The following is a 12,403-nucleotide window of genomic DNA, read 5'->3' as shown; positions in this document are numbered from 1 at the left end:
TGTAAACAAGAAGATATTCTGGGAATGCAGTTGAGGTAGCAGTTTAAAGTTGCAGTCGGTGAAAAAGATGACATTATTCTGATGCCAATGTACTTATGAAAGACATTCATGTAAGAAAAGGAGGGTTTAAGCTGAGCTTATAAAATAATAAGCATCATCAAATTTTCTGACATTAAGCCTTAAAAACTGGCAATATGGAGATGACAACATTTTTATAATTACAGGTGAGTGAGGGGAAAAGACCCTACACTACAGTTGTAGCAGGCTTAAGTACCAACAAGACCAAGACTTGCACAACCCTTAATCAGGAGCGGTTACCAACTACACATTCTACGTGTTAAATATTTAAGGATTGCCTTTCCTCAGGAACATTTAAAACAAACGGTTTGAACTACAGCTCAGTTCATTACAGGGTACTGTCCCTCTTACAACAGGCTGGGACATAGAATACAAGATATCTTTTCTGTCACTGGTTTTGTTACTGTGCTGGTGGCCCTTGTAAAGACCATTCCCTTGAGCGTTCTGCTTCAAAGCTGGCGCATGACTAATCCTTGCACTGTCTGTGACGAGCAGCATAGTCCCTATGCATTAGCTTGCAAATCCAGTGTCAGCAGCCGCCATCAAAATTTGCATCATCCCAAACATGAACAGATCTCTCTTCTTCAGCAGCAGTAGTCTGAGGCTGAGAGAGGAAGCATTTCTCTCTACTGTAGCTTAAGCTTTCAGTGCGATTACTTAGAAAAGGGTACGGCACTAGGGCCAGGTGTGTAGAGGGGTGTTTTGAGGCAGAAAATGACAGATTGCATTAAATACAATGAGAGGTTGGTTATGGGGGAAGGGATGTTGTATTAATAGTTTCTCAGCAACTGAAATGCCTGTGTAGACCAGTGTGATAAAGTGATGAATTCAGACTGCCACTTCAAAGTAACGGTTTCTAGCATGGATGTAGTCACTGCTGTCTTACTTAAATGAATAGGAAGTTTAATCAGCATGGACATCTGTGACAATCAGTGAAGGGAACTTTAATTAGCATGGAGTAGACTGCCCATGCAGCAAGCTGAAATTCCCATGGCATTAACAACATTAAATTGGACTGGCCGAACAGGGAGGCCCATAGAGGCTGACCGCCTCCCCAATTATTTGGGGAACATTGTTTGGCGGGTGACCTTATTGTTACACTAAGCACAAATCAACCAACTGACCCACAACCTTCAAGAACTGGTAATTACACTGGCAAATAGTAATGAAATGTGCTGCATTGCCTACATTTGGGTTTTCCATACCAACAAAGCTAATGTCAGCTTTGTATGCCTGGGTACAGATTTTAGTGGATACAGATAAACACATGAGGCAGATAACTATGAATTAACTTCCCTGTACACTATAATTGCTAAAATGAATGGCACACGTTAATATCTAATTTCACTATAGTGTTAAATCCACCTACTTTCTCTTCTGCAAATAAGGCAAGTGGGGGGAACTGTACATATGGGATACCAAGCTGGCACATGTGAGGTATGTGGTGTGCAGGCTGCAGGATGAAGCGTTGCTTAGGTCTGTTGCTAAGGAACTGTTATGTGCCCATGTAATTAAAGCCTATACTGGAACATACACAGTCAGGAGGGCAAGATGCTGGCTATTTCAGATTTTAAAGGAAAAAAACAGAATTGTTCTCAGCCATGTGGGTCCAAGTCATTGCTTTCTTTGTCTTTCTCTTTCCCATGTTGACTATAACATCTGTGCCAGATAAACCCACCATAAAACAGCACTGCCAGTAAATGAACCATCGTGCCTTCCAGCCACCCTCTGCCCATGCACCTGCATGGCCAGAGAGTGTGCTGTGTTGAGGAGCTGGTCCAGGCCATCTTTAAGCTTTTTCTTTCTTCCTAGTTTAACTTCGCTTTTCCCCCTTTTTCCTTTGTGTCCCACCACCCCCAGGCAGGCACAAAGGCTGGCAGCAGAGCAGGAGCAGGAGCAGGCAGAAGGGTACCTGGCAAGAGGAGGGCTCTGATTTTGGCTGATGAAGGCTGGTTTGCACCACCTGAAAATGCCTATGAGACTGTGCCCCCAGGCTTTTATACACAGTTGAAGAAAGGACCTGTCCCAGGTCTGGGAGGCTGTGGTTACTGGTGGAGGGGCAGGGTCACCAGATGCGAGTGCACAGCCCAGAATCAGCCTGCAAGAAACACATGGCCCTGCAGACTCTTCCTTCAAAGCATCCTCTGCAGCGCCTGCTGCTGTGATTTATTTTGCCTGGCAGCTGAAACACCCTCCTTCACGTTTATCCAAGGAGCAGCCATTGACACACACCAGCCTATGCCCAAAATTCACTCTCTCCCTCTAACACTGTCCTGTTTCTTCTCCCTGCACTGCTTGTGTCTTGAGTGTTTTCAGTTAAAACACTCCTCAGTTGCCCATGTCCCACAGTGCCTGCCGTGGCAGAGGGTTTATCTCTCAGAAGCATCAGCTGCACCTGCACAGGATTTGCTCCATGCCCTTCTTCAGGCCAAAGTCATTCCCTGGCAGCAGGACTTCCAGGCCTGAGATAGGTCAGCAGATGTCACTGGACAGAGCTGTTTTACATCACCCCTGTTCCAAAACCATCCCTTTTCCTCAGTCAGCAGCCAGTGCCCAGCCTCAGGCAGTGCCGTGCTAGCACCACCACTCTGCCGTCCCCCATCCAAACAGGGCTCCTGTGGGCAAGTGTGCACTGCCAGGAGCCACCTCCCCTGCTCCTTGCCTGGGAGCACATCCCAGATGTGAAAAGGAGTGGCAAGACAAGAGATACAAGCTGGGCAACAGGTTCAGCCAGGAGGGACAAAACCAGCCAGAGCCTTCGAACAGGGCCAGCCTGCTCTGGCAGGAAAGGACTGGCTGCACTAACCGGGGGGGTGAGGCATTTCTGGCACAAAACCCAGTGTCAGGAAGGGCTGAGAGCCCCTATTCCCTGTCCAGAAAGTGTCTGCTTCCAAAGCTTGGGTAGGAGCACAGGGAGGCTGTGCAGGGACCAGCCAGCACCACATGTGCAGTGACAAAAAGCAACACCAGCCCTGGGGCTGTCCTAATCAGGGTCATTGCTAGGGAAATTCTCATACAAAACAAAAAGAAATCACTAGCTCTTGTTGTAAACAGAGCAGGGCTGATCTTTGTGCCTTTTACCTATTTCACTCATACACAACCACGTGGGCTCCCGTACAAGGCCAAGCCCAGTGCTCCAGGTAGCTTAGTGTCCTGCCTCTAGAGACAAGCAACAGCAGGTGCTTGGAGATGAGCAAAGCAGAGGGCAACCATACAGTGCTGCTGTTAGCAGATCTGTTTAGCCCCTGCAGCAGAAATTTCCCTCACTGCAGATGAATTTAAAAATGAGAAGCAACCTTTCTGTCCTACAAGGATGCTGCGCTGTGCTATAGCCTCCCTGCAGGGGATCAGGCATCAAGTCCGCTTTACATCAGGCATTGCATACTCAGATTAAATACAAACTTGGTTGCTGACTCAAAACTATGTGTGGCTTTTGCCATGCAGGCAGAAGGACTCAAAGTAATTGCATCTGCCTCTTCTGAGGGGAGAAATATTAGATGTAACTTGAATGGAAATACGAATGGTGATGGAGGGAGCTGGAGCTGGTATTGTTCCCCATCTTCTTGGCTGTTTTCTGCGTTATTATGGCTTGGTCATTAATATCTGCAGCAATCAGCTTAGGCAGTGTACGGGCTCAGAGCTGTTGCAGCACTGGTCATATTTCAGTGGTGACCTTCACTGATGCCCCTTTGCTGCCTGCTCTCTTTACACACACTGATGCTTTCATGCTTGGCTTGCTAGCGGCTGGCTGCTGTGCGAGAGAAACTCTTCAGCAAGTAGTAATTTCTTAACATTTCACTCTATTACATGCCCGCTTTCTAAGGTTACCTTGTTACTGTCGCTCTCTGAATTCTGTATTCTTTCCTCAATTTATTTGTTGATTAATATTTAAGGAAATCTTCCTCCTGCTTATTTTAGGAAAAATAATATGCAGTTTATGAAACCAGTAAGCCTTTCTGCTGTTCCTTTGACCAACTACTTCCTTGGTGAGCATTCAGTTTGGGGCTTGTCTGATCATTGCTTTCTCTTCGGAGGATTATCCTGGCTAAACCCCTTTAATCTTTTCGTGCTGTAGTGAAAAGAAACAGCTCTTTGGCCTTGCTTATCAGGGAGATGATGTACTGTAGGGGTCTCTCACCAAATGCTAAAGTGGTGAGTGAAGTTCAGCATTTTCAAACCTTCTGACACCAGCCTGATGATGCTCTGTGAGTCAGTGCATCTCACATGGATGCAAACTTGCGTTTCCAAGGCTGTCACCGTGCAAATATCTCACTTGGGGCTTCAGCTAAAAGTGACCCATGACTTGATGGTAGCTTTCTGCCACCATTTACTCTATTTTCTGCTTTCCAAAGTAACTCAGTCCTCCGGGACCACATGAGGAGCACCTGTGGCTTGCATTGCTTCCTGAGGTGCAACATGGCGGAGTGATTCATTGCCCACACCTTCCTCTCCAGACAGAAATGTGACCTGCTAAAATGTCATTCCTCTTTTGGATTTGCATTGCGTAGCACAGATAAAGCATGGTGAACTAGGATGGCAGCATCAGCTCTCTTAGGGCAAAGTGCTAGGAGGTCACCACCCCAGACCATGGCCATCAGCCTCTGTACCTGAGGAACCCTATATTTGTGCACGTTGCTCTCAAGCCCTTGCAGTGAAGAGACTGACTCGCAAAGAAGAATCAAAGTTGGTGTCTGGAGAAATTTTGGTCCCACTTCTAGAAACACCTTCACTCTTGTTGCATCATAGAAGCAATGTAGGTGGAAAAAGGTAAAGTCCAGGGATGTGCTCCCCATCCTCCTTTCTGTCCCATGTCAGTCCTCAGGCCCAGGGGAATTCTGCAGCTGCCTCATTGCCTTCTTCCTTCTGGAGCAAGGGTAACCACCAAGCACACACTGACTGAGCTATTCCTTCCTTTCTCTAGGCTACAGTTCAAAGGAAGATCTGAATCCAAAACCACTGGAGTCTATCTCCCAGGGGAACCCAAGTATGTATATCAGAATTAATTTCATAATTAAGCTATATAATTTTATTAATTATACAGCATTAGAATGCATTCAAATTAAATAGCAAAAGGTAAGTTCCAAGAAAGCCCAAAAAACATGAGAAACGAGTAATTCCATTGCAGAAGAACAGCGGGTGCTCTTTGCTGGTTCCTCTTACACATGTAATTGATTTTTGCTTCTACAGGGAAGGAAATAACAGAAGAGATTTAGCTTACCTGGGCAGGGAGATGGTGGTGTTCGCTGCTGCTTCTTCCCAGGCAGTACCAGCTCTACATTCCTAGCGAGCAGAGCTTCACTCAGGAACTTCAGTGGTGGAGGACAGCAAACCAATGAGTTGTGGCCAGAGCACACTCACCCTTCCCACAGCAGTGGGTGGGAGGGAAGGAAAGCACCTGGGAAAGGGACCTGGCACCTGCCACAGCAAGGAAAGAGAGGATGCAGAGAGAGCATAGAGCATCCCTCACAATCTGGGTGTGGGGATGTAGGGTTCCTTAACTCTGAAAAGGAAATCTTCTACAGCCCTTTATAATTAAACACAGATTTGCCCATTAACTCATCTTTAGATGGTGGTCAGGGTAGAAGGAAAAAGAGAAAGCAAGCTCTAAGTAGAGAGATGGGTTAGTCTGCTGCTGCCTCTGGGGAAGCTGCCGGCACCTGGGTCTTCTCTTGCCCATCCTCCGGCAGCTGAACACCATCTCTTGCAGAACTGGTATTTCAAAGAAGATTTACATTAATTTCTCAATCAAATGTCTGTATATTCATAGGCATTCCTCCTAATACTTAAAAGTAATTTTTTCCCTAAGATGTCAAATGCATCTATAACTGACACAGAAACAAGGGAAAGAAGAAGAAAAAGGGAAAGATCTGCCCTATAGACCCAATCTCACTGCAGGAAAGTGGAGCTCAGAGTAGCAGAGCCACAGGCAAGTGCAGCTGTTTCCAGCAGCTGAACTGAGATAAGCCATGCCAGAATCAAAACCCTCATCCCTCTCATACTTCTAGGACCATAAAAGTTATAATTCAGATCTTGCCTCCCTGAAAATCAGAAAGTGCTCATCTCCCTCCATAGCACCTGTAGCCCGTGCTCTTGCAGAGCCCCGCTGATGTCCCAGCACTGAAATACTCCTGCTGTCTGAATCCTCCACCAGAAATTAAGTCTATATATACGTGTATGTAAATCTTTGTATGCCTGGACCCTGTTGGCTAACACAATCCCCACTTTCCACATATTGACTGCGTGGTGTACCTCCCTTTGAAGGGCAGGAAATTCAGGAAGACTTGGCCGTTAATTGAGGTATTATTTGTTGTGGGTTCCCGGCCTTGCCTCATGGTATGCTGTGAACAAACACAGTTCTCCGTCACGCTTCTATAATTCAGTATTATTGAAATTAGGAAAACAGACAGCTACGTGAGAAAAAATTGAAGGTAATGAGATGGGAGGCAGTTGCATAAGCCAGTAAGAACAATTGGTGCTTTGTAGCCTTCAGGCTACCTAATGATTAAAACACACTATTTTGGACAGTCTGATTGGTAGGAGGCATCATTGGAGGGAAATCAAGAGATGGCAATGACCCGGACACTGGAGGGGGAAAATGTTAATTAGCGCTCTAGTTAAGCCACATTTTGATCCTGCTCCTGGTTGCAGTCCAGCTGGTGAATGTTTTATGACTAACCTGCAGAGAAGTAAAAGCAAGCTTGCAGTGACGAAGACAGCATTTGCAGAAGCACAAAGATCAGGTTCATCTGTGTAATTAGAGGGAAGGGTTTGTCTGGGTGCAGGTGTCAATTTTCTAGAACATTGCTTTCAGCCCAGAGAGGCAACACACAACAGCATGCTGCTGCTGCACAAGCAGACAGAAGCCTACAGCTACATGTGAAAAGAGCCCCGCTCAGTGTAAAGGCACCAAACAAATCATCATCCCTGATGTTAACTCCAGACCAGAATGAAGTTGCAGAACAATTCTCATTCAGAAGCACAGCATTGCTGGGACTGCTGTCAGCAGCTTCTTGAAGAGACTCCACAGTGTCTTTTGCCCCAGGACAGATCCCAGCATCATGCATTTATGGTGTTAAGCAGGTCTTCTCTCCCTTCTGAACAGCATTAACAGAGTATGTGAAGAACTGTTCTTGTTATATCTGTCATACCAATTAAGCCCACAAAAGCATAACCAAAGAGATCCCTGTAGTCTGTGCTCTGCAGCTGGCCAGCTTAAAAAATATCCAAAGGCTTTACAAACTTCTACCACCTCTAGGCTGTAAATAAAGCAGGCCAAGCCCTTGCTGATGCTCCGAGTGCACTAGACAGGAGCCAGCTTGCTCCTGCACAGCTTACCTCTCCTCCCTAGCCCTCAAATGCAGTGGTCCTGGACTGACCCTTGGGGACAGCTACTTGTCCTGCCATCAGCCATCCGGTCTTGGATACTATATGGGAGAAAATCACACTAACGACTGTATTCACCAATAGGCAGGACAGACTTGAGCCCCTGACCGTAACTCAACCTTGACAAAGGCTTTTTGGTAGAGCTTGCTTAGTGTGCCTAGTTGCTGGATGTTGGTTTCTTAAGCCTTTGTTCCTCACAAGAAGCACAGCTGTCAGAAAGGACCCAAAATATATTTTCCATGTTTCTGTGTCTCTCCTCAGATTGCAAGGTTGATCTGTCCTTCCTGATGGATGGGAGCTGGAGCATTGGTAAACGTCGCTTTCAGCTCCAGAAGCAGTTCCTTGGCAATGTAGCTCAAGCCCTTGGTATTGGCAGCGCTGGTCCGCTGATGGGCATCATTCAGTATGGGTAAGAGCTTCTTATGCAGCTATTCCGGTTGCTGTGGGGCACAACTGCACACTCTGGCAGCTGTAGCTCTGTGGCTGATGCATGCCAATGGTCTTACACCTGCTTGCACCCAAGAGCCATAAAGCAGAGGCAGGTCCTACAGTGTTTGCATTTTGGCATGTGAAGTGCGAAACTGGCAACTGCTCTCTTTTCTTCTTTCAGTGATGACCCTTCCACAGAATTTAACTTAAAAACTTATGCCAACTCCAAAGACCTAAGAAACGCCATTGAGAAAATCTCACAGAAAGGTGGACTTTCCAATGTTGGTAGGTGATGGGCTGCTTGCACATTCTCAGCTCAGGGAGGGCTTCAGAGCCTGGGCTGTAACAAGCTCACACCTCCTCACTGGGTACATAAACTGTGACCAAATGGTGCTCAACACCAGGGCAGGTCTGGTGGGGGGGTTACTGCTCCCACCATAACTTACCTGTGCTGGTCCAGGATGCTGCACGTCCCTCACAAATGGACAGGATCTAACTTTGTCCTCATGGGCAGGTCCCATCAACAAGTCAGGGATCCTTGCTAACCCAGTTTGTCACCTGTAGCACCTCTGGAACACAGGGAGGGGGTTAATGGGGTTCAGCACACCTGCACAGGACCATCAGGAGTGACCTCCTCTCCTGCACACAAAGTCTCAGAAACCACTTTCCCAACTCTCGGCAGGGTTCAAATACAGGGATCAGCCTTCTGCCTAGCACTGCATGAGATATTATCAGGTAGTTTTCAGACCTGTAACTCATCCTCATGTCCTCTTTTATTCCAGGGAAGGCACTTTCATTTGTCAATAAAAACTTCTTTTTGGATGCTAATGGAAACCGAGGAGGAGCACCAAATGTGGTTGTAGTGATGGTGGATGGGTGGCCTACAGACCGAGTGGAAGAGGCATCCAGGCTAGCCAGAGAATCAGGGATCAACATTTTCTTTGTCACTATTGAAGCAGCCACTGAAAGTGAAAAGCAGAGCATTGTTGAACCTAACTTTGTTGACAAGGTAATTACTGGGCTGTGCTCTGGCCAGAAGCTTAGCTCTGACTCCACATTTTCCAAGCTATTTCATCGAAGGCTTTTCCCTTTCTTTCTTACAACTTGTGGTTATTTCTTGTCCTGCTCATATTGCCTTGAGTCTCCCACATGAAAAAGCAGGCAGCAGTGCTGAAGTCAGAAAGGGGATGAAGACAGTGAAGTTCTAGTTTGATGTGCATCATGGAGCAAATGGCATTTTACTGCCTAAACATTGGTAAACATTGGCACAAACCTGCAGTTGTACTGAGACAAGAGGCTTTCTGAATATACAGTAGTTTGGCAAAGCACAATCACATCCTGAGTTGAGCTTCCTGCTATGCATCTCCCACTCAGCAAAGGCAGAGGAGCCCTGTCAACTTAATGTCAATGTTGCATTTACAACAGGTTCCATACATGCAAATATTGGGACACTCCCAACACAGGTGCACATCTCAGTTGTTCAGCTGTACTGGATAACTTAAACACTTGGTTTCTTCTGTTAATCTGATGCAGGTTATTTTTCTGTTTTGTTTTTTTTTATTCTGCTGCTATGGACTTCACGGTAGCTCTTGGAAAAAGAGTAAATCCTTGCCATGTGCAGCAAAAAAAAAAAAAAAAAAGAGAGAGAGAGAGAGAGAGAATGCTAGCCTAGGACAGTTTGTATTTCGCACTAATAGTGGCTGCCTGCTCAACGGTTTTTCAGGGAAAGCTGGGACTCTGTTACAGCAGGAGGTAATGTACCAAACGCCAGACCAGGCTGGGCTCAGGAAGCAGGGTCAAGTTATCTGGTATTCTCAGAAAACAGAGTCCCATTTGAGCTGTGTTGCTTTGCCATGAAATAATCTCCCATGAGCTGCAGGGCTGCTCCAGAGCTGCGCTGTGTCCGGTCAGTGTTTAATTGGATTGCAGTCTCATTTGCATTTAATGTTTTTAAGAAGGCAAAGCTACAGCGAGTCTCTGCAAATGTGATAGGGGCACAGCAGATGTGGGAGTACAGGGGGCTCAGAACAGGAAGGTAAAGAGGGAGCAGTGACTTGATTCTGGTGCACAGTAATCCTAAAATAACAGCAAGACAATGAAAGCAAATGAGAGGAAGACATGGTGAGCGGCCCAGACTGGTGGGAACTGTAACTCCCTTGGAGCCATTAGCCTTTATACAAATCAAGATCAGGCACCAAGAAAACAGTGTCTTGGTCTTTTAAAACACTCAGACACACAACATCGATAGATAAAGCCTGGCTTGACAAAATATTCTTACATAGAGACCAGTGGTATTAGAATTTAAAAGGTGCTAAAGCCAAGGGCTGTTTGATCCAGCGTGTTCTCAGCATTCCACCTCCACACACATTTGACTTCTCCTGTTCCCTCTTCTGTGCCACCCCTACTTCCTATCAACATTTCATTTCCACTAACCCTATAGAAGCCTCCCACAGAACTGTTCCATACAAGTATTTGATTATAAAAACTAGTGATTTTTTCTTAATGGGAAATCTGTATGGGCTTTTTGCATTTTCACCCAAATATCTTTAGGTTTTTTCTGCTTAGAAGGGTATGAGCCAAGGATAACCCAGCTTTAGTCCCAAGGTTTCAGTTCAAGGTAGTAGGGTTTGTCAGTAGGCAAAGCTTTCCTTGTTGCCTTGAATGATGGGGGCTGAAGTTGCAACTTTGCAAACACAGAGGCTCCCATAATGCCCACTGGAGCCACTCTAACAGCATCTCTGCAATTTGGCTGCTTTTTCTAAGAACAATATATCTCAACTAAAGAAGCTTGACAGGTGGCAAACTTGCTTATTACGGTTCTTTCACTACTATAATATAAGCTCCATCCCACAGCTTTGAAAAAAATAGGCAGGAAAAAACTATCTCGTTACACAAGTATCTGTGATGCTACATTGACATCTTTTCCCAGAGAAGCAGATGGTGACTGAAGGAGAGGCCACTTCAGACTCCACCATTGCTCTTTCCAGGAGCCTGTACTTACAATTTAGTTACATACTCAGCTGAAACCGGCAGACTGAATTTCCCTTGTGTTCATTCCTAAAAGGAAGTTGTGGAGAGGAGGGTGCTGGCCTCTTCTCCCAAGTGACGGGGGACAGGACAAGAGGAAATGGCCTCAAGCTCTGCCAGGGGAGGTTTAGGCTGGACATTAGGAAAAATTTTTTCATGGAAAGGGTCTTTGGGCACTGGAACAGGCTGCCCAGGGAGGTGGTTGAGTCACCCTCCCTGGGGGTGTTTAAGGGATGGGTGGACGAGGCACTGAGGGGCATGGTTTAGTGTTTGATAGGAATGGTTGGACTCGATGATCCAGTGGGTCTCTTCCAACCCGGTTATTCTATGATTCTGTAATTCTTGTGTTGCCCTGCAGGCGGTGTGCAGGACAAATGGTTTCTATTCCATCAATGTGCCCAGCTGGTTCAGCCTACACAAGGTGGTCCAGCCCTTGGTGAAACGGGTCTGCGACACAGATCGGCTAGTCTGCAGCAAGACGTGCCTCAACTCAGCTGACATTGGTTTTGTAATTGATGGCTCCAGCAGCGTCGGCACCAGCAACTTCCGCACAGTCCTCCAGTTTGTAGCCAACATTAGCAAGGAGTTTGAGATTTCAGACACAGACACCCGCATCGGAGCTGTTCAGTACACCTATGAGCAAAGGCTCGAGTTCAGCTTCGACAAGTACAGCACGAAGCAGGACGTGCTGAGTGCTATTAAAAGGATCAGTTACTGGAGTGGTGGGACCAGCACGGGAGCAGCTATCAGCTATGCCTTACAGGAGCTGTTCAGCAAATCCAAACCCAACAAAAGAAAGATAATGATTCTCATTACTGATGGCAGGTCTTATGATGATGTCAGAGTGCCGGCCCTAGCAGCTCACCAAAACGGTAAGCTCTTCTTTCGCTACCTGTTCTACCTTCCTCAGCGTTCATCTAGGTCAGTTTGGTATGATTTGAAGGCATTGGATGAAACTTTATGAACAAAGAGTAACACCTCACCCTGGAGTCTCATTGAGCTCTAACAAGACCAGCATCTGTTTAATATCTGAATGAATCTGAATGAGGAACTTAAAACAAACAGGAAGCATAAATCTAGCAAAATGCAGCTATCTCTGGGAGAGCTCAAGGGATTTCTACTGTTTTGGTAACAAATGAAGCCTCCTCTAGCTTTCTAGTCAGGATAGTCATACATTTTCCAAGACAATTGTATGACATTTGCATTGGAACAAGAACTTGTTGTTCAGGAGCCTGTTGTTCAGACCCAGATCAGAAGCTTTACTACTGATTAAACCTTTTTGCTGTTGGTAAAGTTACTTTGAAAGCACAAACTAGGCCTTATTCCGATTTTAAAATGCCATTTTTATACAGAGAGAGAGAGAGCGAGCAGTGCAACTCACTGCCCACGTTTTTGTGGTTGGCAACTACATTTGTAGTATTGGTGTTAAATCAAATCCAATGCAAAGGCAAGCTTTATGTTCATTCTAAACTCTTGGTTTCTTTCC

At 46.0% G+C, this 12,403-nt stretch overlaps 1 protein-coding gene across 3 annotated transcripts in view; it reads left to right on the top strand.

Moving 5' to 3' along the window:
• VIT (vitrin) overlaps positions 1–12,403 on the top strand; it is a 44,006-nt gene that overhangs the window by 28,480 nt on the left and 3,123 nt on the right. For all 3 annotated transcript variants that reach the window (XM_069852479.1, XM_069852480.1, XM_069852478.1), the window contains 5 exons: positions 5,000–5,062; positions 7,723–7,870; positions 8,072–8,175; positions 8,673–8,899; positions 11,276–11,789. In XM_069852479.1, coding sequence (XP_069708580.1) covers positions 5,000–5,062; positions 7,723–7,870; positions 8,072–8,175; positions 8,673–8,899; positions 11,276–11,789 — 1,056 coding nt within the window. The remainder of the gene's footprint in view (positions 1–4,999; positions 5,063–7,722; positions 7,871–8,071; positions 8,176–8,672; positions 8,900–11,275; positions 11,790–12,403) is intronic.

This window comes from Phaenicophaeus curvirostris, chromosome 2 (assembly GCF_032191515.1).
Source record: "Phaenicophaeus curvirostris isolate KB17595 chromosome 2, BPBGC_Pcur_1.0, whole genome shotgun sequence".
Taxonomy (NCBI): Eukaryota; Metazoa; Chordata; class Aves; order Cuculiformes; family Cuculidae; genus Phaenicophaeus; species Phaenicophaeus curvirostris.
Note: the sequence above shows the minus strand (reverse complement) of the source record. Positions and strands in the feature narration are given on the sequence as shown.